At 42.8% G+C, this 25,576-nt stretch overlaps 1 protein-coding gene across 1 annotated transcript in view; it reads left to right on the forward strand.

The window, feature by feature from the left end:
• The window catches only part of LOC147751388 (opsin-VA-like), a 248,044-nt gene that overhangs the window by 57,002 nt on the left and 165,466 nt on the right, over nt 1–25,576 (forward strand). Inside the window, exon 2 of the mRNA XM_086938392.1 lies at nt 4,029–4,357. Coding sequence (XP_086794518.1) covers nt 4,029–4,357 — 329 coding nt within the window. The remainder of the gene's footprint in view (nt 1–4,028; nt 4,358–25,576) is intronic.

Genomic DNA, 25,576 nt, shown 5'->3' on the forward strand with positions numbered 1-25,576 from the left:
GAAATACGTATTGTAATAGGGCGGGCAGTTCCAGAGACGGAACTTGCTCCAATTGGCTTCATTTGACTTTTCTGAAAGTCTTGTCGGTGGAATTTGCAATCAGAGGAACAGCGTTGGTTGGTATGCAATGACTTTTTGGGCGTCATAATGCTGCGGTTGGACACACCGCCCTTGATGGGACCGCAGAGGCACTTCCGACTAACATTGTAAGGGCCACCTAAATCTTTAAAAAACAAACCATTCTAATTAAATTTAAAAAGTTAACCACTTATAAATCTTAAAATTTAGTAACAATTTATGTTACACATTAAAACATAATTAATAAAAAATATAATTTTAAATAACAAAAGCATAACAATATAAATTATTGCAATTTAAAATGAATTATTAAATATAATATTTAATACATATACTATTATAACTACAATTTATACAAAACTACACAACTTATTATAATAAATATAGATAAACTGTACTACTCCCACGTTAACAAATCATAAATAATAAAACTAGCTAAAACTTACAAATCTTCTTCCAGTAAATACAATAATATTGAAAGTGTTGGATTGCAGATACGTAGCACTTACTATACCCATTCCAGCAATTTCAACAGTAACCAAACTATTGGAGTTTGGAGAGAAAATGTACTATTCTCACTCCAGTCAGTACAACAGTCGAGAGATTGTTGGAAAGCGGATGGGTAAGATTTACTACTCCCACTCCAGTCAGTATGACATTAGGGAAAGTGTTGGATTGCGGAGGGGTAAAATGTACTATTCCAACTCCAGTCAGCACAACAGTAGTGAAAGTGTTGGATGGCAGAGGTGCTAAAATGTACTATTCCCACTCCAATCAGTACAACAGTAGGACAGTGTTGGATTGCAGAGAGGTGAAATGTACTATTCCCACTCCAGTCAATACCACAGTAGGGAAGTGTTGGATAGCGGAGGGGTAAAATGTGTGATTCCAACTCCAGCCAGTACAACAGTGGTGAAAGAGTTGGATTGCAGAGAAGTAAAATTTACTATCCCCACTCCAGTCTGTGCAACGTAAAAAATTAACAAAATATCTTGAACAAAACAAAGTTATTCATTAAAACACAGTAAATAATGCAAAAAATAAATATGTTGTGAAAAAATAGAAAAATATTTAATATCGAAAATGTTAAAAAAGAAGAACATTACAATGTTAAATATAAATCACAAATATTTACAAATGTTTTTATAAATAAAATACAGAAATACTTTTCATATAATAATTAGTTTTTTAGTTATTAATTAACCCAAAAATGTATATTACATATTCATAATTTAGAAACTTCCCAACCTATAACCTCACAAGACTCACACCCTGCACATAAAATGTAACTTTAAAAAAAATTGTTTACACAGTTAGTATAAATATTTATCACCAAGCTAATTATGATTAAATACATATTAATTATTAATTCATTACAGTTAATGTACTTCCCACAATAAACCTACTAAACTCACACAACACACATAACAGTTACAGATTAATATTTACACAATTAATATAATTAAATATCAAATTAATAATTAATATTAATTTTAATAATTGGTAATTAGTTCAAAGGGATTTACATTTTATCCTTTACCCCTATAGATCTCACAACCTTTACCTAGAAAAAATTAAATAAGCATTTAACATAATTATCAATTTTTTTAATTAATACTAATTAACAACTAAATATCAATTAATTAAAATAATTATACCCTACCCTTTAGTACAATAAGCCCCACAACCTGCACCTAAAAATAATTAAATTAGAAAATTCACACAATTATCAATTAAGTAATAATATTAATTATAAATTGTTTAAAAATAAATCACTTCCCACCCTTTTCCTAAATAACCCCACAAACTGTAGCTAAAAAATGCACAATTGACATCATTAATTATTAATTAAGTAATGTTAATTAACTAATTATTCATGAATTAAAAACACATCACTTCCCACCCTTTACCCTATAACCCCACAACCTTCACCTAAAAACAAATTAGACAATTAAAATAATACATTGTTATTTCATTAATGTTACTTTGCAAATTATTAATAAAAAACATTAATCCCCACCCTTTCCCCTAAAACCACAGTTTAACAAATATATAAAATATCATAAACAATAATTAACCAAAAAATTAACATCATTAACATTTAAAGAATATAATAAAATACATAACAATAATTAAAAACGATACTTTAAACAACTATATTTTTGCAAACGATATTAATAATTTTGGTAGTTTAAAAATCAACATTACTTACCTTCAAATAGATATACTTGACATTGACATTCTTGCTGACAATATTTCCATGTCACAATATTTAAACTCAATATTTCTGTAGGACGATATTTTAAACTCAATATTTTTTTCTGAATACCGTATAAATAATCCTGGGTCCCATCATCCGATCATAGGCCTTAAATAGAAGTGTAAAATCAGTTTCAAATTCAGATTATCTGGTAATGTCTTGCTTCACTCATTTGCCCATTGATTAGCTAATATAGGCAATAGGTTCTTCTTTAATCAAAGTACCCTGCCATTTTGAATTAGGCTTGAACTCCCACTAACTTAGGGGGTCATTACGATGGTGAGCGGATTGCCACCACCGGGCAGTCGTGATCCACATGCAGCGGTGGCAATCCGCCCGCCATCTCAAGCCCATTTACCCACTGCCATGCAAATTAGCATGGCAGTAAGTACTGCGGCAGACGAAAGTCTGTCCGCCGCTTTTCTGCTGATCGGATTGCCGGCCGGGCAGAAAAGGACCACAATATGGTGGCTGTGCCTTTCAGACACCGCCATCCATATTATTATTTATGCGTTGCATATGCCTTTCCATTAAGAGACTCTGCGATAGTAAGGCATATGGTAAATGGCTTTGGGGGCCCGTTACGGGCTCCTGGAGGGTGGGGTCGGTGGCTGCAGTTGGAGGGTACTCGTCCTGATTTGCCCCGTGTAACCGCCTCACCTCTGGCGTACGGTCCGGTTTTCCGTTACAGTGGCGGCTGGACAAAGTCTCTTCGCCATCATAATGGGGACCCTAATTCTGATTTGCTCCTAAAAACCACCTTGTTTTCCTAGATCTACCAGAATGCGATTATTGAGTTAAAGGTAGTAGATGTCTACTAAGCCTTTTTTAGATAGGTATACTATAAAAGTGTGAGTTGCATTATTAAATGACCACGATTATATATATGTATAGTTCAGACTGCAGATGGCATATAAAAGGTGTCAAATTGTTTATTTTCATAGGGAAAGGTATAGATTAATTTATTGATGGCATGCATGGTAACCAAATTAAGCAATATTTGTGGAAAAATTGTCACCTTATTTAAGGACTGGTTTTGCAATCTAGTAAAACTGATGGGGCCCCAGAATGGAAAGGTGGCAATTTCTTAAAACAAACTCCACTGGAAACATTTGGTGAAATCTGAAGGAGGAGTATATAAGCAAATTTTTAACAACACTGGGGGAGATTGCAAAGTCGGAAAAAGGAGAAATGAAAGCATTTCTCCTTCCTTGCGCCTAGTTAAAAAGGGCGCAGTTTTCTCACGCTAAACTCAATCTACTGTTTTTAGTAAATTGGGTTTAGCATGAGAAATCTTGGGTGGTAGCACAGGAATGCCCATGAATCACCCTTGGCATTCCCCCACTGCTCAAAGTAACGCGAAACAAGTTTAGCGCTGGAAAGTAAGTTAAGAAAAAAAGATTTTGCACCGTTTTGCGTCACTTTTGTGATGCAAACATCTTAGTAAATCTCCCCAAATGTTTCTATTTTTGTAACTTAGATTATATAGCACCAGCTTTTCTAGACAAAGGTGTGCATTGATCTAGGTAGAGCAAAATATTCAAATATCACTACTAAATTATTGTACAATACCTTATTAGTGGAATTAAATTTTAGTTTCATGCTACTCACTGACCTATAAATCAAACAGTTACATTATTCATTGAAGACTGCATGTGCAAACTCTTAGATTTCTCTTTTCACTTTACAGGCATAGTTTCCTTGTGGTCACTCACTATCTTGGCCTACGAACGATACAACGTGGTATGCCAGCCTGGTGGCGCTCTGAAGCTGAGCCACAAGAGAGGTTTCTTTGGTTTGACATTCATCTGGCTTTTCTGCCTCATTTGGGCTGTGGCACCGCTCTTTGGGTGGAGCTCCTATGCACCAGAAGGAGTGAAAACATCATGTTCTGTCGCATGGGAGAAAAGATCATGGAGCAACTACAGCTATATAATTGCCTACTTCACAACATGTTTCATCATACCAATAACTATCATTGGATTTTCCTATTGCAATATCCTGAAGTCATTGTATAAGGTAGCTCTTTATTTGTTATTTCATTTAAAAATGATTTGTATTTCATCTAAGTAACAGGTTTGGTTCCTTCAAATTAATCTTAGCATGTGGAATGACTCCTAATCTTGTATATTATTTCACATGCCACTGCATGACATTTAAATGTAACAGATAGCAATGCATGGAACTTTAAATTACATTGTCATTGATAATAATTGGAACAATGTGCTAAATGCATGTAAGACTTTGAACATAACAACAGAAACATTGCGATTGAACCAAATATGTTAAGGAAATTATTTTGGATCAGTATTTAGAGTTGTATCTTCTCAAGAGAACCCCATATCTGTTTGCTGTCTCTGTGAAGATTGCCATTATATTAGGGCATGCATGATGCCTTGTTTCTCACATAAAGAAGAGGATATGAAGGCAGTAAATGCTATCCACTCTGTCCCCTATACTCATAGTCAAGGAATGTTCTAAAATGTGCAACTACTGAACAAGATATATCACAGCGTAAAGGCAGATAAGCCTCACAACAGAAGTCCCCATTGACTACACACCTCAATAGCGAATGTAACTGGATGTAACATGAGAATCTGAAAGTCCAATCCTACTTTCACATTGGTAAGTAAAGCTCCTGTCTCTGTCAAATGAACACGAACAACTGATCAAAGGATAAATAAGTTACTAATTATGTTTGTGGGTTCAAGTAATGATTTACTGAATAGAAAGATGGTCTGTTGCAAAATGGACCTCTCTGAAGGGTAACCCCAACTCCTCTATTTCTGTCCTTGTTTTTTTTGGCTACAGGACTCTGAGCCCTTTACCACTGCTGACCAGTGCTAAAGGGCATGTATTGTCTTCTCTAAACATGGTAACATTGGTGTATAACCAATTTACATATTTAATTTACTTGTAACTCCCTTGTAAAGTGGTATACCATATGCCCAGGGCCTGTAAATGAAATGCTACTAGTGAGCCTGCAGCACTGATTCTGCCATCCACACACGTTGCCTTTTGAACATGTATTAGGTCTCCCACTACAGAGCCTTGTGTACAGTTTAACTGATGATTTGACTTGACAATTTAAACCCCTTGCTAAGCCTCTTTTTATATCACATAATTCACCCCTAAGGTAGGCCCTAGGTTTCCCAGAGGGCAGCGTGCTGTGTAAGTAAAAGGATTTAGACATGTACTTTTACGTTTTTCATGTAATGGTAGTGAAATCACTACTGTTAGGCCTACTCCTTTGATCAGTTAACATTGGGAATTCCTTAATACACCTTTAAGCTGTAATTCCTTATTAAAAAGGAGTAGCTGTTTCATGTTTTTTATCTTTTGAATGGTGAGGACAAATCCTCTTTACTGTGAGTTGGATTTAACAGTACTAGTTTAGAAATGCCACTTTTAGAGAGTGGATATTTCTCTGTTCTCACAGCCCTGTGTGCCTGCAGCATGTCTCCAATACACAACTGGGTTGGGGGACAACGGCACTTTGTGCATTTACCTCTAGACAGTCACATATACAGGAAGGTGTCTGAGTACTAATCTGCATTCTGATGGCTTTTCCTGGGCAGGAAGGAAATGAGGGCTTGACACTTTGAATGGCCAGGGTCCTGTTCCCACACACAGTGCTGATTTCCCCCTACAACTAGTCTGGAGCCAGGGCTAGGAAGAAAGGGCTTCTGTGCACTCCAAAGACCCCTCTTACAGTCACCCCCACTTCAAAGCGACATTCGGAGCCGCATATCACTGCCACAGCAGTGTGGGAGAGATCGATGCATCCCCTGCATCCAGAAAAATGGGGCATCTCTTCGGAACTTCTAGACCTGGCATCCTTGGCATGGCTTCTCATGACTTTTTAGCTTTCTGTCCTCCTGTTTTGCTGACTTGATTTTTGCTGGATTTAGGATTCTGGGCACTTTAGCACTGCTGATCAGTGCTAAAGTGCATGTGTTATTTTCCTACAGCATGTTAACAGTGGCATATCCACAATTGGCATATTTAATTTACCTATAAGTCCCTACTAAAGTGTACTATGTGTGCCCAGGTCTGTAACTTAAATGCTACAATAGGGCCTGCAGCACTGATTGTTCCACCCACTTAAGTAGCCTTGCCACTGTGGAGCCTGTAAATGGATTTTCAAACTACCATTTCGGCTTGGCAAGTTAATCCTCTTGCCAGGTCCACACCTTTCTTTTTAATGCTTATAAATCATCCGTAAGTGAGGCCCTGGACTGCCTAAAAGGCAGGGTGCAGTGTAGTTAAAAATTTGGACACATACTTTTAGGTTTTACATGTTCTGGAAGTGAAAAACTCTCAAATTAGTTTTTCGCTACTGCAAGGCCTATCTTTTCCATAGTTTAACATTGATATGACCTTATTGCATCTTATAAGTGTAATTCGCAATTGAGGTAAGATGAATATTTTGAGTTTAGTTTCTATGGATACACAAGTTAAAATCACTACATATGGTAAAGTCAGATTTTAAACTGTAAGTCTGAAAATGCCACTTTTAGAAAGTTGGCATGTTCTTACTTGAATCATCTGTGCCTCTGCCTGTCTCTGAATACATGTCAGAGGTGGGTGACAACTGTGCTTTCTGCATTCCCTCTAGACAGTCACACATAAAAGGAGCTGAGGTGTGCCTGATGGGCCATTCACTTCCTGATGGTACATCAACAGGCTGATGGGTCTTCCAGGGCAGGATTGGAGGGAGGAGCTGTGACTTGCACTGAATAGGGTTTAGCCTGTCCCCATACAAAGAGATGCTAAGCCCCTGTAGTGAGTCTGGTGCCAGGGCAGGAAGGGCAGAGGCCTTATGCACTTAAAAGGCCTCCATGTGAAGTCTCTTCCACTTCAAAGGCACAATTAGGTACAAAGTACTGTTTCCCTGACACCACTAACCTAAACCTGGACCTGAAGACACTCTGCCAAGATGAACGACTGCTGTGCTGCTGAAAGGACTGTGACTCTGCTGGATCTGCTGGGCTCCTGCTCATGAATCCCTATATCCCGAGAACCAACTCACTCCAAGAGCTTGCTGGCCTGCCTCCTGTTATGAAGTCTCAGTGACATCAAATACTTCCTTCAAACCTGCTACCACCTCTGGTTAACTGTGAGCCCTTCTCTGTCAAATGGTGCCAATCCAGTGCTGGGCTCTTGGAGATTGATTTTCAAGCTGTTTCGGCAAGAATCGATGTAGTGCCACCTGTGGAACTAATGCAGTCTCTGGCATCACCACTTCGAGGATGCCACTCTGCCGAAGCTCGGCTTGACCACAGTTCATTACCTTCATTGTTAGGGGTTTTATGTGACGCATCACCATACTGTGAAATTGGGACCGACACATCACCTACAATGCTTTAGATCTAGGCTGACACGTTATCTCCAACTGCTCCTCACACCTTGCTCCTCAACATAAACTCTTTCTCTGTGAAGGTACTGTTTGAAGTGGACTATGCGTGGGTCCTGTATCCGACCTATGCTCTATCATTGTCATCTTGACTTTTCAGAATTGACCTGGTGCAGCACAATCATATACCACCGGTTGGCGCTTTATGACTCAAAGCAGTACATTTCAAGATATTCTTAAATATTTATAACTCCAGTTCTACTTATTGTATTTTTGTCATTTTGGTCTTCTTTTGTTCGATACATTAAGCTCTCTGTTTATAACCTAGCATGGATTACCTTTGTGTGGTTTTGTTGTCTGCTTTATTGCATTAAAGCTCAAATACTTTACACATTGCCTCTTAAGATAAAAGCATGACTGCTCTGTGCCAAGCTACCAGGGGGTGCGAACAGGTTAATTTAGGGTGTTATCTGACTTACCCTGTCTAGAATTGTGGTTCCTGCTTGGACAGGTTACATACCTCTGCCAACCAGAAACCCAATTTCTAACATTGATGATCAGCGGTGAGTATGGGACTTGTATTTGTGCAGTACCTTACAGCAATTTGGTGTACACTGCCTTCCACATAAAAGACCAATTCGAGTTGATTCCTCCTGATTGGAAGTTTTTCGTCTTCTTTTTGTCTGCCCTCTCTGATTAACATTTAGATTTGTCACATTCTCCCTGATTGACATTTTGTTTTTCCTTAAAATCATGTATCTAAATGGAAGTTCTATATCCGCATCTGCACCAGGTCCCAAGAGAGTGCCTTGGACTGCTGCCTGTGGAGAAGGGGGGGCAACATCCTTCTACAATTGGTGATTTCACCCCGGCAGGGAGCAGTCTTTCATAAAGAGGCCTGTCCCCAGAAGCACTGGAGGACAGGAGGGAGGGGAGTTAAAAATGGAGCAGGATAATTCAGATTTTCCACAGTTACGATGGGTAGAAAATTATGATTTTATTAAAGACACGCAGGCTGATATTATGCATATTTCTTTAATTGCTAACTCACTGTAGCAAATTACAAAATAATTAAAAAGAACTTAGAATAGTAAACTAACATTCTAAAGTCTATTTCATCCTGTGTGAGGCAGCCATCTTCCTTCTTTTTTGCTGCAAACTTTCCACCACACTAAATCGTGAATGTAAAGTAATTAACAGAAGAATCCATAAATGGTCAAACGTATAAAGTCCAAAATCCATATCTGCCATCTACTTCTTGAAGTCTCCACCTGAAAAGAATCACAGACAAATAATTAATGGGTGGGAATAAAACAGGGAGGGATAATATCAGCCTCTGTGTTTTTAATAAAATCATGATTTTCTACCCATCCTAACTGTGGAAAATCTGAATTTTATGGCAAGGCACGGAGGCCAATGTTATGCATGTTTAAAGCCTTGCCATATTATACCTAACAGCAGAATCCACAGGTTTAAAATAGAATTTCTAAAATACGGAATCTGATGACCAATCTGCTGCAGCTAAAATACCATGCAAACCAAACCCCAAAAGGAGGGCCTTTGAAGCCATAGCCCCCCTAGCGAAATGCGCTCCAAATTTAGATACATCAATCCCTGCTTTTCTCATGACCTCCCTGCCCCATTAAGCCAAGGTAGGCGAAGATACCGCTTTATGCGGGGAGCTGCCAGAGATTATCAATTGAGAATCCGCACTGCATTTTGAAGCTTCCGTTCTTCTCTCATACTCACTTAAACATCTAACCACACACAGCTTCCAACTTAAAAAATAGTTTGAGACATAGTTTTGGTTATTTTAGACATACAGAAACAAACCCTTTCTGGTATAAAGGTTCAACCTGAAATTTCCAGAGCTCTAACATCAGAAACTCTTCTAAAAGACACCAGACATAACAGCATAACAAATTTCACTGACAGATCGCTCATATTCAAAATTGAATTTTCGCTCCAAGACAGCAACTTCTTAAGGGCTTGATCAACATCCCAAAGTGAAGAGTATTTCGCACCTGGCGTTGCCTTTAAGAGTACACTTCTTAACAATCTCTTGATCACATCATGTTGACCTACTGGCAAACTGTCTATTAAATCATGGCCAGCGGAAATGGCAGACCTAGCAATGTTAACAGCACTGTAAGACGTCACTTTAAGGAACAATTCACAACCTCTACCACAGAACACCAACAAAATCATCTTTTCCAGGCCAACATGTATGTTTTTGAAGTCTCCGGTGCCCAAAACTCTTTAATGAGTCTCGAAGCTTTCAATGATAAGCCCAACACTTGCCAGGCTCTCCCGAAATCAACCAAGCCATCAAACTTAAATGACCTTGAAGAACCAACTCATGAAATTCTGCCAACGGGTTCGTCAGACACTCTGGAATGACTGGAAGAAGTACTGTGTTGGCAATCAGCATTTCCAGAATGTCTGGAAACCAAACTTGTGAAGTTCAGAAAGGAGTTATTAGCACTAATTCGCCCCTCTACTTCCTTATTTTCAGAAGCACCCTTTGAATTAACGCAAAGGGGGAAAATGTATAACACCGACACATTCCCCACTCCTGCAGAAATGCATCTACTGCTTTAGCTGCTGCATCCGGTCTCCAACTGAAACACCTGCAAATCTGGGCATTCACTCTGTTTGCAAACAAGTCTATTGCCAGTAGACCCTATCTCCTGTCTAAAGCAACACACCATTCCCTGTTCAACCTCCAATCGTTGACATCCATCAATTGTCTCGAATTCCAGTCTGCAACTGGATTGTGTACCCCAGGAAGATACTGAGCTAGATTCATGAGGTTTATGCTCAGAAAATAATTCCAAAATTATTTCACCAGATCTGCTAGAGCCTTTGAACAAGGTACCCCTAGTTTGTTTACATATCTCACTGCCGAAATGTTGTCCATTAGTCTGATCTTTTACAAAGCTCTTTACCGCAAAGAGTACCTCCATCAACTCCAAATAGTTGATGTGCATTTCCTTCTCCTGACCTGTCCATTTCTCTGCAGTTGCCAGATAACCACATCTCGCTCCCCATCCCTGCAATCTGGCATATGATTCTATTACAACATCTGGAGTCGTCCCGAAAATCGTCCTTCCATTCTAAGCCTCCAGATTTTCCAGCCACCACTCCTCTCTTGGCTGGGTTGGAGAACTTCAGTGATGCCTACTTATACAACATTGCGGTCTTCAGTTCCACCTGGGAGGACCACCATTACCACCTCAAAGAAGTGCATCAGAGGGCCGGCCTGACTATCAAGGGCAGTAAGTGCCAGATAGGCCAGAGGCATGTAGTCTACTTGGGTCACCAAGTTGGTGTGTCAAGGTGCAGCCCCTCCAGGCCAAGATTGAGACAATTTTGGCTTGAGAATCCCCTCAAGACCCAAGACCTAGATAAAGGTGAGAGTCTTTTTAGACCTCAATAGGTACTACGGATGATTTGTTAAGCGGTATGGTACCATTGTGGCCCCCTTGACAGAGTTGACTTCCAGGAAGCAACCTCAACAGGTTATCTTGATAGAGGCATGCCTGAAAGTCTTAGATGCCCTGAAGAAGCCATGTGCATGCCTGCCGCACTCAAGGCTCCTGACTTCTCCTAGGAAGTTATTGTCCAGACAGACGCCTTTAATCATGGTGTTGGGACCATGCTCTCACAGCTAAATGAAGAGGTCCTGGATCCCACAACCTTTATCAGCAGGAGGCTACTTCCCTGGGAACAGGTGTGAAGTGCAATAGAAAAGGAAGCATTTGCTGTGGTCTGGGTGCTGAAGAAGCTACGGCCATACCTGTTTGGCACTCACTTCCGGGTTCCGACAGACCACAGGCCCCTCAGATGGTAAATACAGATGAGGGTGAGCCCTCAGGTGGTCCATATCCGTAAAGGGAATGAACTTTACAATGGAATGGGGGCACTAAAGGCTGCATGGCAAGAAGGCTGCGCATTAGTGCAGCTCCGCCGGCTGAGCTTTCAATCTGACACGTATCCTGACTATAAACAAGGCAGCACGACATATTGATAGAGGCACAGAGCCTGGGCTTCCGTTGGTACCACTCTGAGCTGTTTGGTGCCCTGCTGAGTGAGAGACTACTGAGAATTAAATGTGGAACGACCACAGAGGGAAGTGAACAAGATGGCCACCGTGACCCATGATTGACTGATCAGCCAATGGCACTGGCAATCGCTGCATCTACCCTGCTGAGAGTGCGATGAGGATGAATGTCGGCTGATTGGCTGGACATGTGGGGATGAGATAGTGCTGTGGCACTGGTGGAGCGATGTGTTGTTCCCAAACTTCAATTACCGGGCGGCCTGACAGTGGCTCCGGAGACTCCAGATGCAGTGTGTAGCGAAAGAGTGAGTTGCAGACTCCGTACCTGTGATAGGATGTGCTGGCTGCTCCCGAGGCGTCTTCCAGAGTGCAGCAGATACTTCAAACAGGAGCAGCTGAGCACCGCGGTGAAAACTGTGTGCAGCTAGCAGGCTGGATAAGGGGGCCTAAGGTAACGTGGGGGTCTCGGCTTTCAGGGGTGCTGCACCCGGGTGTTGGCGGCCGGTCACCTCACTCGAGAACTCTGGATTAGTCTGCTGAGGTGGCTGGGGTGGGAACAAGCTGGCAATCCAAAACCCCAACATAGATGAGACAGTTGGACCTGGGAACTCATTCGAGTACCCAAGATCAATAGAGCACGATCAGGAGGTCGTTGTTTTTCGTACAACGCGTCCAAATTATGGAATTCCCTTCCCTCTGACCTTCGTGCACAACCCAACCTGCTGGCATTTCGAAAATCTCTGAAGACATGGCTGTTCCCGTGAGCTTCCCTTCCTCTTCATTCCATCTGTAATGGTTCAGCGCTGGGACCTTCACGGGCAGCTATGCGCTTTAGAAATCCGGTAACATTAACATTAACATTAACTTAATTAACTACTGCAGTCACCAGTGGCAGCTGTGGAGGGTGTGGCAGAGCATTGCAACCAGTGAGTTGGTGGCCTACAAATTCGGTGAAAACTATTGGCGTATGAGGAGATGCCCGACGCTCCTTTATTGATGCCGCGTGAAAGGCTGTGACATGGATGTGTGACTGTGGGGTAAGAACTGGGGCTTCGAGTAATAGAATGGCAGTGCTGCAGCCCTAAAGGTAGAACTGTACTTCTTGGGACATAAAACACATATGTGGATGCAGCCTTGTGCCGCTCTGGACTGTGTAGGTGGTACAGCCAAAGGCCTACAGCAAATAAGGGTGGGTGGACAGGCTGCTCACTCTGGGACTGGCACACTAAACCCCTTGATCCTCTACTATACTGCAGTGAGGCATAAAAGATGGCACATTAAATATAGCTGCAGCACAGTGGACATGACACCACAATAATTCGACCCCTTTGGGTACTATATCTTGGTGCATGATCCGCTTGAAGGCACGTGGTGCCTGAACATGATTGGCACTGTAGCAGGCGCTAATTGATACTGCTGTTCAGGGACTACTGAAGATGGGCAAGCCAGACAAGACCCAACCGCTTCTGACGTTTGAGATGCACAAAACCGGCAGATCTCAGCAAAAGCCGACATTGGACCAAAAGCGGAGGTCTATTCAGACAGTGCTCCAACATTGGAATCTACGCTCTTTACAATGCAACATAGCCAGCACTCTATTGATGGAAAGATAGATGCGCTAAACCAATGCATCGATCATATGGCAGTGAAACTTGATAAACAAGGTATTAGAAGGGGCGAACTGTGGAAGATGATGTGCATTCTGTGTCGGACAAAACCTTGAATATGGAAAAGGTGCTGGTAGTTATCCAAGCAAGAATGAGACCTGGAGGCGAGGTCCAGTAGGAATAACATACTGATAACGGAATTGCCGGTGTCGATCAATGTTGGCAAAATGGAACACTGTTTGTAGAGGGGTTGTTGCAAGAAATATTCAATGCAGACACTCTCTTCTATGTTTATTGTGAAGCAAGCCCACCGCTCTCTGGCAGCACGTCTGATTCCGGGTGCCCCGCCACAACCTATTATTGCACAGTTATTGAACTACCGCAACACAATCCTTTGTCTTGCCCGGGAGAAGGGTCAGATCACATATCAGGGGAGTGCACTGGCTGGGAGTAGTTTGTGCGGTTTTGCTACGCGAATCTCCGCAAAGTTATAAAAAACTCCACGAAGTTCCACGAGTGGCGAAGTGCAGTGCAAACTGCAGTTTGTGCTGGTATTCTTACTGCTCAGGTATAAATTCTACCCGAGCAGCAGCTCGCGTGTACGAAGTTCGCAAACGTGAGTGGGGAAAAACTCTGCTGCACATCACAAAGCAGTTTTCTGCACTCCGCGAGCTCCGCGGAGTGTGATGTGCAGAAAACTCCGAAAACTCAGCAAACGGAGGGAAGTTCACCGCCAAGGCCTAGTTTTTTCTAGATTTCACCACACCTGTCCAGGCCGCCCAGAGAGAGTTTATCCTCACAAAAAAAGCTACTGCAGGCTGAGGAAATCCCCCACACCATGCTGTACTCAAAGCGCTTGATGATTGGATCAGAGGGTGCGTCCAAGATCTTCACTAACCTGAAGGCTGCTATGGAACATGCGAAAGTATTTGTCACGAAGGCCTGAATTCTCTCGCAGGGGCAGTCCTGTTGCTGTACCCAATCGCCCCTCCACCAGTGACTTCGCCTAACAGGCAAAGAAACCAGCAGAAGGAAAAAGGGGAAGTGGATTAGAAAAGAGACAACTTGAGATCTTCTGACACCACCTTCTGACCACGGAGCGTAGGAACTTCTGCTGTCTGTACTTCACGGGTGCCTAATACACAGATTAGGGAGAGAGCATAAGCAACAACCCACCTTTATGACTGTACTCTCTATTTTAATAACTGAACTTGTCCTACCAGAAATTCCCAAGTTATTGCCACTCTTCTTGCAGGGAAAGGGTAGACTGCTGGATACTCTTATCTGGAAGAACAGGAGCCAACATTACAGGTTGTTCTATTAATTCTTTCCTCCTACCCTCTAATGGAACTTTCTTTACCTGGGAGTATCATTTGAATGCTTTTATAGGGATTCTGTTGAAAGTTGCAGGTGCTTGAACCTTGGCGTGGCAGCTGACTGTTCCTACATCCAGAGCGCACAAAAAGGAACCAGGAAGGAAGGAAGGGGGAAGGGAAAAATTAGGGGAAGCGCAATGAGGGACTGCTGAGTCTTTATTCACAGAAACGGGGGCTGAGCATAAAGTCAATGGAATAAGCTTACTACTTCTTCGTCGTGCCGCTCTCCCTCGTGCTTCACAATTCTCTGGAGCTCTGCAGTATCTTCAGCATAGGAATGCAAGGAAGTCAGGCTAGGAAGATAACAGTCTCCACACTCAGGTTCTGCCGCCAGGAAGGTTCCGCTTCAAAACTCAAGAAACGTGGAACTTCAAACTCCACGAAATGTCTTGGAAATTCTACTTCGGTGTAACCTTTTATCTATGAGCTACTCTAACTAGATGACCGCAAAACTCCCTCAACAGCTCCTGTCACGAATACTGACACGGAGTGAGGAAATTAGCGGCCGCCTTAGGAAACGAAGCAGTTGAAGTGCGCGGATACAAAACTGCGCGCGAGGCACATTAACTAGACCTGATGCTGTCTTTAGATAGTCTTTAGAGACCACAGCGGCGGCCATCTTAGGGAGGGACTCTGATTAATGAAACTATTTACAATTTAACAGTTACCCTCTCCTAAGGGTAAGGGTGCCACACATTCACAAAATGGGGTCTTGAAATGGTCTTTGCCCTAATTGCTGGTTTAAAGACAGAGATGGCAGCAACTCGCAAACCCCTGACAGTACCCCCTCTCAAAGACCAATTTATCGGTCTTGGTTTGTTGGGATATCGGGTATGAAATCTTCTAATCAGTTGAGGAGCATGGATATGAGATACCGGCTCCCACGACCTTTCCTCAGGACCATATCCCTTCCAGTTCACCAAATAGAACAATTTTCCTTTTCTGAACTTAGAGTCTAGAATATCTTGAACTTCATATTCAGTATGACCTGAAATCTGAAGAGGATCAGGTGGCTTGACAATTCTCAAATGTGGCTTAGTCTTTTTCAGAAGAGAGACATGGAAAACTGGGTGAATACCCACTATAGCAGGCAGTTTCAGTCTCACAGTAACTGGACCCAATACCTTTTCTACAGCATAAGGACCCACAAACCTAGGCTGGAATTTTCTATTCCCCTTCAGATGTAAATTCTTTGTAGATAACCACACCTGATCGCCCACTCGATATTGTGGAGCTGGTTGCCTATGTTTGTCTGCACCCTTTTTATAAGACTGTTTAGCTCTAATCAAATTTTCCTCAGCAGACTTATGCAAGGTAGCCATGTCAGACATCAGAGTACTGGCAGCAGGGACCTCTAAATCTTCCTGGGTGAGAAATGGATTAGGGTGACGACCAGAGTTCAAATAAAAGGGGGAGTAGCCAGTAGACACACTCCTCGCATTATTACAAGCGAACTCCGCCATCCACAATCGATCTGCCCACTCACCTCCCTGATCAATCAAAAACAGACGAAGGTCCTGTTCCAGTTCTTGATTAATGCGCTCAGTCTGACCATCAGATTCCGGATGATAACTCGTAGACAGCCTACTCTCCACTCCCAAACCTTATAAGAAAGCCTGCCAAAACCGAGAGATGAACTGGGATCCCCGATCCGAAATCACAATTTCGGGAACACCATGCAATTTTACAATGTTTTCACTAACGGCTTGTGCTAACTCAGGAGCTGTAGGAACACCAGACATAGCGACAAAATGGCTCATCTTAGTGAATGTATCTACAATGACCAATATGGTATCTAAACCCCTACTAACAGGCAAGTCCACTATTAAATCCATAGAGATGGTGTGCCAAGGATGAGTAGGGGTGGGTAATGGTTGTAGAAGTCCTTGAGGGGCTTGTCTGCTGGGCTTACCTCTAGCACAGAGAGCACATGACTGAACGTATTGTTTGACATGAGAGGACAACCCAGGCCACCAAAAGTAGCGTTGCACCAAATCCAAGGTCTTTGAAATTCCTTTGTGACCCGCTAAAGGATGATCATGACAACTCTGCAAGGCTTTTTGCTGCAAGGCAGTCGTAGGGAGATATAATGCCTCCTTATAGTAAGGCAGTTGTTGTCGCATCTGTCTCTCATGATCACGTTGAACCCACTCTTGGATCTCATTTGGGGATAAACTTTTCCAAACTTCTTCTTGAAAGTTATCCAAGGAAAGAGTACAGATAAACTTGGCTTCCGGAATGATGGGCTGAATTTCCACGGGATGTTCACTTTCCTCAGTATTCAAACGCGATAAAGCATCCGCTTTACCATTCTTATTTCCTGGACGATATGTGAGCACAAAATCAAAATCCGCAAAATATAGGGACCATCGTAACTGGCGCGGGGTCAAGGTTTTGGCAGATTTTAAAAATTGCTAATTTTTATGATCTGTGAACACAGTGACTGTATGCTTTGCTCCCAGCAGATAATGCCTCCAGTCTTCAAAAGAATCCTTTATTGCTAACAATTCCTTTTCTGCAATGGTGTAATTTAACTCCACAGGGTTCAATTTCCTGAAGCGATAGGCCACCGGATGGAGTTGCCCAGTTTTCGGATGTCGTTGGGAGAGAACTCCTCCAATCGCTTGGTCAGATGCATCGGCTTCCACATAAAAAGGTTCTGCCGGATCAGCATGCAACAGAACGGGAGCAGATGTAAAGGTGTTCTTAAGCTTGCGAAAAGCTTGTCCTGCTTCTGTGGACCATTCAAACTTTACTCCTTTCTTCAGCAAGCGAGTGATAGGAGAAATCAGTTGAGAAAAACCCTGAATAAATCTTCGGTAAAAATGAGCAAATCCCAGGAATCTCTGAATCTCTTTAACATTCCGTGGTTCAGGCCAGTTCTCAACCGCTTGTACCTTCCCAGGATCCATGGTAACTCCTTGTGGAGAAAGGACAAACCCAAGAAACTCCACAGTATGAGCGTGAAACACGCATTTCTCCAACTTCACAAACAGATAATGTCTCTGTAATCGTTCCAGTACCATTCTGACGTGTCGGGGATGATCTTGTACTTCCTTGGAATAAATTAAAATGTCATCTAAATAAATGATTGCCACCTTGTCAGTCAGATCACTTATGATATCATTAATGAAATGCTGGAATACCACAGGAGCGTTGCAAAGACCGAATGGCATAACACAGTATTCGTAGAGTCCAAACTTAGTCCAGAAGGCAGTCTTCCATTCTTGACCTTCTTTCATCCGAACAAGGTGATAAGCTCCTCGTAAGTCCAATTTAGTGAAAATCTGAGCCTCCTTAATTTGATCTAATAAAACAGAGATCAAAGGCAAAGGGTAACGGTTCTTGATGGTAATTTGATTCAATGCACGATAATCTATACACATTCTTAAGCTTCCTTCTTGCTTCTTAGGAATGAAAAAGAGCGGAGAGGATATGGCGACTGAGATGGCCTAATGAAGCCATTGGCCAAGAAACGGTCTAGATACTCCTTTAAATGGGCGTTTTCCACTTCAGTTAACGCGTAAATTCGGCTGCAGGGTAATACAGCCCCAGGCACTAGGTCTATGGTGCACTCGTACGGTCGATGTGGAGGTAACAGATCAGCCTCTTGCTCACTAAAAACTGTGGCGTATTCTTGATATTCCGGAGGAATTTCTCCGGAAGTGATTGCACAAACAGACTGTCCTCCATATGAAAGTAATGACGCTTGTGATGGTGCCTTTGAATCTTCTTTCTCCCCAAAGCAATGTTCCAGACAGAAACTAGAGTTCATACTTACCGTTCGGTTCTCCCAATCGATAGCAGGATTATAGGTGGTCAACCAGGGTAACCCAAGAATTAATTGGAATTGCGGTGCATCGATCAGATTAAATTGCAGTACCTCCCAATGCCCATCAGCCTGAATCAATTCCAATTCTTCAGTATGGCTAGTGATCCGTCCAGATGACAAATTGGTACCATCAACAGCTCGGACAGGTTCTTGTCTATCCTTTCGAATGGCTCGAATTCCCATGCGTTGAGCATACTTAATGTCACAGAAATTCCCTGTGGAGCCAGAGTCTAACATGATAGCCACTCCAAAGATCTGATGTTCTCTAAACTTAAGTGTCATGTGAAGAATTGCATGAGGGATGTTCGACTGCAAGGTGTTAAGAATTGAATGAGAATCTGGAGTCGTCTTTGCCTCTTGTTCCATCAGTGCGGCTCTATTTACTGATGGCTCCCCCCGTTTCTCTGCGAGGGATTCTTAGGGCGTTTTGGGCATTCTTTTACAAAGTGTCCCGGGCTTCCGCAGTACAAGCACTGCTTCTTCAGATGCCTCAGCTCCTTTTCTTCTTTGCTCAATGGCCCGCGGACTGCTCCTATTTGCATGGGTTCAGGATCATTGCTTCCACCTGCGCCCTTCTCGACCTTGGCACGATCAAAACGAGGGAAATTTACTCTCCAGTCCTTGCGCTTCTCTCCCTTTCGTTCTGAGTGACGAAAATCTAATTCCAACACCAAATCTACCAGAGCAGATAGTTCAGTAGGTCGATTCGGTACTTGTGCAAGAATGTCTTTGATTTCATCTCTTAGACCACGATAAAATAAAGCTGCTCGCTTCTCTTCGGGCCAATTTGCTTCCAGAATTAACTTGTTAAACTGCGTCAGATAGGTAATGAGATCTTTAGATCCTTGCCTCAGTTCTAGCAACTCGTTGTCTGTGGCCTGAGAAATCCTTCTTCTATCAAAAATACGTAAAAACTCAGTCTTAAACTTGTCAAAATCACAAAGTATGGGGTCATCCTCACTAACCAAAGTCATTGCCCAATTGGCCGCATCCCCACTTAAATAGGATAGAATGAAGGCCAACCTAGATTGAGCGTCTGGAAATAACGTGGGATGGCACATAAAATGGAGGGAACATTGGGTTAAAAATAAAAAAAGTTGTGCCTTTTGTGGATCCCCTGAAAACCTCTCTGGAGCTGCGAGTGGAATCAACGGCGATACAGAATGTATCACTTGTGTGACTGACTTAGAATCTGGGACTGGGGTACTGGTACTAGGCATGGGAGAACTAAGGACAGGATTTCCTAAGACCAACCCTTCTACCTTCTGAGCCAACATCTTAGGGCCCGATGTAGGTAAATCCCATTTACCGATTTTGAAATACCGAATTTTACTGATTCGGTATTTCAAAATCGGTAAATGGGATGTAGGTCCCAACATCTGGATTGGTTACCGATTCCTTACAAATTCGGTAATTACCGATTCGGTAAATACCGAATCGGTATTTGCTATTGAATCCTATGGGCCTTTGAAGCCCATAGGATTAAAGTCAAATACCGAATCGGTATTTACCGAATCGGTAAATACCGAATTTGGCAAGGGTGCAGGGGGTGTCACTTTGACCCCCCCCTAAACGGGCATGTGTGCAATGTGGCACACAGACATTCCCTAAGGGCACGTCTGTCTGTCACATGGCACATGTGTACATGCACAGATGTGCATGTACACAGAATCGGTATTTTACTATGGATTTGTATTCCATGGAAAATACCGATTCTGTAAGCCATGTGCTGATGGAACATTGGCTACCTACATTGCATTTTCGGTAATTTTACCAAATCGTTATCATTACTGAATCGGTAAATATTACCGATTCAGTAAATTTACCGATTCGGTAATGATAACGATTCGGTAAAATTACCGAAAATGTGCCCCTACATCTCGATAGCCCTTTACCGATCGGAAACGACCAAAAATCAGTATTTTCGGCTGATTCCGATCGGTAAAGGGCTACCTACATCGGGCCCATAGTCTCCTGACGAGAGGCCACCAATTCTACCTTTAAACTTTGATTCTCCTCCCGCACTGCACCTATCTCCATTTGAATACCAACTAGAATCTCTCCCAAATCTTTTAAATTCAACCCTTCCGCCATACTGCCCAGGCGAGATAAAAACTTGGGCACTTCAATCTGTCACGAAGGCCTGAATTCTCTCGCAGGGGCAGTCCTGTTGCTGTACCCAATCGCCCCTCCACCAGTGACTTCGCCTAACAGGCAAAGAAACCAGCAGAAGGGAAAAGGGGAAGTGGATTAGAAAAGAGACAACTTGAGATCTTCTGACACCCCCTTCAGACCGCGGAGCATAGGAACTTCTGCTGTCTGCACTTCACGGGTGCCTAATACACAGATTAGGGAGAGAACATAAGCAACAACCCACCTTTATGACTGTACTCTCTATTTTAATAACTTAACTTGTCCTACCAGAAATTCCCAAGTTATTGCCACTCTTCTTGCAGTGAAAGGGTAGACTACTGGATACTCTTATCTGGAAGAACAGGAGCCAACATTACAGGTTGTTCTATTAATTCTTTCCTCCTACCCTCTAATGGAACTTTCTTTACCTGGGAGTATCCTTTGAATGCTTTTATAGGGATTCTGTTGAAAGTTGCAGGCGCTTGAACCTTGGCGTGGCAGCTGACTGTTCCTACATCCAGAGCTCGCAAAAAGGAACCAGGAAGGAAGGAAGGGGGAAGGGAAAAATTAGGGGAAGCGCAATGAGGGACTGCTGAGTCTTTATTCGCAGAAACGGGGGCTGAGCATACAGTCAATGGAATAAGCTTACTACTTCTTTGTCGTGCCGCTCTCCCTCGTGCTTCACAATTCTCTGGAGCTCTGCAGTATCCTCAGCATAGGAATGCAAGGAATTCAGGCTAGAAAGATAACAGTCTCCACACTCAGGTTCTGCCGCCAGGAAGGTTCCGCTTCAAAACTCAAGAAACGTGGAACTTCAAACTCCACGAAATGTCTTCGAAATTCTACTTCGGTGTAACCTTTTATCTATGAGCTACTCTAACTAGAAGACTGCTAAACTCCCTCAACAGCTCCTGTCACGAATACTGACACGGAGCGAGGAAATTAGCGGCCGCCTCAGGAAACGAAGCAGTTGAAGTGCGCAGATACAAAACTGCGTGCGAGGCACATTAACTAGACCTGACGCTGTCTTTAGATAGTCTTTAGCGACCACAGCGGCGGCCATCTTAGGGAGGGACTCTGATTAATGAAACTTTTTACAATTTAACAGTTACCCTCTCCTAAGGGTAAGGGTGCCGCACATTCACCAAATGGGGTCTTGAAATGGTCTTTGCCCTAATTGCTGGTTTAAAGACAGAGATGGCAGCAACTCGCAAACCCCTGGCAGTATTAAAAAAACATCTGTGGTAAGCCAACACTGACCCTGACAAGAAGGAAAAGTCAGCACTAATCTGGATCTACAAATTGTTCGGTTGTTATTAGGGATGGGCTTTGCTGGGGGCCTCCGTAGGCTGAGTATTCGTGCTCGATCGGATGGCTCTTTCTCCCTAAATTATGGTAACATGGATCGATGTTTTTACGTCATGCAGATCAGTCGGCAACAGGCTTTATATCTCACTGTACTCTGAGCACACTATGATAAACTGTAAATTGGTGCTATCCTATAATATCCGATGACAATAAGTTGCTGTCTTGTTGCATTATTGTTATGGGCGGCTACCTCCCACTTCAATCGGGGGGTTGCTGCACATAGTGTCCCCTAATGGGAGTTCCCCACTTGTCGTTTTTGGAGTTTTGTGCATTTTTATGGGCTGTCTTTAGCAAGTTGGTGATGCTGAAGGGGGTTGGGCAGTTGTGGGGGAGGCTCATGGTGGATATGTAGAGGTGGGATTGCAAAATCTTTTTCAATGCCTTGATTGCATGAGTGGGTGGTGTGCAAGTGCATGGTTCAACAGTTTTTGAAGTTGCAGGCCCGGGCGCTATTATTAAGTTAATAACATAGAATGTGCATGGGTTAAACAACCCCAAAAAAATCTGTAGTGTATTAGCCTACTTAGATAGGCAAAATGTCCGGGCTGCGTTTCTCCAAGAGATACATGTCACTTAACAAATGGACCTAAAGGTTGGAACACTTTGGGCTATGACCAGGGTGGCATCCTCATTTTCCTCGTACTCTAGAGGGGTGATGATATTGTTAAAAAAAGGCACTACATACACTCACATCAAATCTGAGGTGGATGAACAATTAAGGGTGCTGCTTGCACTGGGTAAATTGGGGGGCATGATGGTGCTGTTTGTAAACACTTATGGACCCAATGTTGATGACCATGCCTTCTTCAATGATGTCTAGAGGCACATCTCTTCTTACCCACCAGCAGCGGTAATATGGGGCGGCAACTTGAATGTTTGCTTGGACCTAAGATTAGATTAAATCGTTCCACTGATGCGGAGGGGAGTGGCAAACAAGCAGCGACGGTCTTAGGTGAGTCGATGGAAGCTCATATATATATGGAGAAATCGCAATCCAGGTGGGAGAGAGGGCACATTTGTGTTGACAGTGTATGGCTCGTGGTTCAGATTGGATTACTGGCTTGTCTCCAGGGAGGTGGCCTCATGGGCCATTTCCACTAAACACCTAGCTAAGATATTCTCGGATCACTTCCCAGTCCTGATAGAATTGAGGGTACCATCTGTTCCTAGGCCTCCATTTCAATGGCGACTAAAGCCCTCCTCCTTAATAGATCCAATATTCAGGGCCAAAATTGGTGCAGCGTTCAGCAATTATTGTTCTGAGAACGAGGGAACGGTGGACAGTGCATGTACACTCTGGGAAGCTTTTAAGGGCACCATAAGGGGCTAATGTGTGGGAGTCCAGGCACGGGTTTTGAAAGATCTTAGGAACCGAATAGGGTCCTTAGCGGATGGGAACAGCAAGCTATAGCGTGAATACGAAACAAACCCTACCTCTGATACTCTGGCTCATATATGGGAGTTGGTTACCGAACACAATCAAACGGCAGACCAAGAGATATTGTACAGCTCCCGAAGATCCAGAGAAAGGTACTATGGGGAGGGTGGTAGGCCTTGCCGCTCATTGGCATATAAGTTAACACTTCCTAAAGGGCAGGAGCACATCACTAAATTGTTAGATACAAATGCAGTCATCCAGTACTCCAGTGCAGAGATTAGCAGATGCTTAATTGATTTTTATTCAAAACTATAAGGGTACAGGCAGACAGTTCCAGGTGATGCAACTAACAAGTATTTGGAGGACATTGCGTTGGGGTGGTTATCAAATGGGCACCATGAATATCTGACACAGCCCTTCAATGTGAATGATGTTAAAGAAGCTGTAATGTCCCTACCTACTATTAAGGCGGTAGGACTGGATAGACTACCTAGCGAATTTTACAAGGCATATATAGATGAGTTAGCTCCACAACTCTTGAGGGTCTATGCTGAGGCAAATGATTGGTGTACTGCCCTCTTCCCTCAGGGAAGCCTTGCTAGTCACACTGTTAAAGCCGATAAGGCAGAAAATAAATGTGAATCGTACAGACCGCTGTCCCTCATAAACATTGATACTGAAATCTTAGCAAAAATGATAGCATGTGCATTGCAGCCGTTGATTCACAATCGAGTTCTCCCTGACCAGTCAGGATTTTTTTCCCAAATGCTCCACAGTGGATAACCTTCGTACAATCTTTGCGGTAATGCATCAGTTGGACCCCCAGACCCCTGCTGTTGCGGTGCTGCTAGACGCGGCAAAAGCCTTCGACTCGGTTAAATGGGGGTATATGTTTGTAGTCCTACAGAGAATGGAATGCCACAGTTATTTTTACAGTGAATATGATTATTATATACACACCCGGTTGCTAGAGTACGCGTCAACGACTGGGTGTCTGATGTATTTCCAATTTGTAGGGGTACACGGCAGGGCGGCCTCTTTCCCCAATGCTTTTCTCTCTGGTGCTGGAACCACTGGCTTTCAAAGTGCACCAGAAGCACACGGAGGCCACCTTGGGGTTCTGGCAGCACCCACTTGTTATCTCACTATATGCATATGACATGTTATTATATCACAAAGGTCGTCTATACACCAAGCATCAGAGCTGCGGGAATACGTTGCACCTGAAATGCACTCTGAGCTGGGGGTAGATTTGGAAAAATCCACAATACTTCCATTAACAGCTAGCACACATGAAATTGCGCTAGAATACCCTCTCTCCTGGTCTGTAGACCCTGTGAAGTATCTGGGGGTCTGGGTAGACAGGGACCCGTAGGCTGTACTAAAGATGAACTGCGGTCCTGCAGTCTCCAATATCACCGAACAGGTTGCTCAATGGACACGACTGCCGTTGTCATTGGTGGAAAGACTTGCGGTTGAAAAGATGTCAATACTTCCTAAGCTACTTTATTTATTTGTTAATGTTCCAATAAAATTGAACATAACATTCTTTAAGTCCCCGCAGACCTGTCTGCTGTCATTGGTGTGGGCCGGCAAGCAATCAAGGTGCAGCTGGAGTACGTCAGCATTGCGTTTTGATTACGGGGGATTGAAAGCCCCTAACCTGAGGCACCATTATCTGTCTGCGCAAGTTTTATACAAGGGTGATGGAGGAAATAGGAGGGAGATTAACCTGGTTGATTGCAATGTCTGGGCGTGGTGCGCTCTCGCAGCTCGAACGGGAATAGAACAGGTATATGCTCTGGATATAACTAGAAAGTAGAACCTCTGTACTGACCTGTTTCTTATTCACAACTTAGAATAAATCTAATACATTTCTCTAGGGATGCAACATGAGTAAAAATATTCACATAAACATAGAGTACTTTAATTTGTTATTTATTATCATTTAACACTTGAGATCAAGGAAACATTTCATCATTTTTTTTCATATTTTATAAACATTTCAGTGCAAAAAACATTAACAAGTGAAAGAAAATTGATTTGGACCCCACAACGAAAAAAGTACTATCAAAAAAACGTCATGCATTCTTCATCATTCATTCCTAATCTAACATACTCTCAA

This window comes from Lissotriton vulgaris, chromosome 1_1 (genome assembly GCF_964263255.1).
Source record: "Lissotriton vulgaris chromosome 1_1, aLisVul1.2, whole genome shotgun sequence".
NCBI lineage: Eukaryota > Metazoa > Chordata > Amphibia > Caudata > Salamandridae > Lissotriton > Lissotriton vulgaris.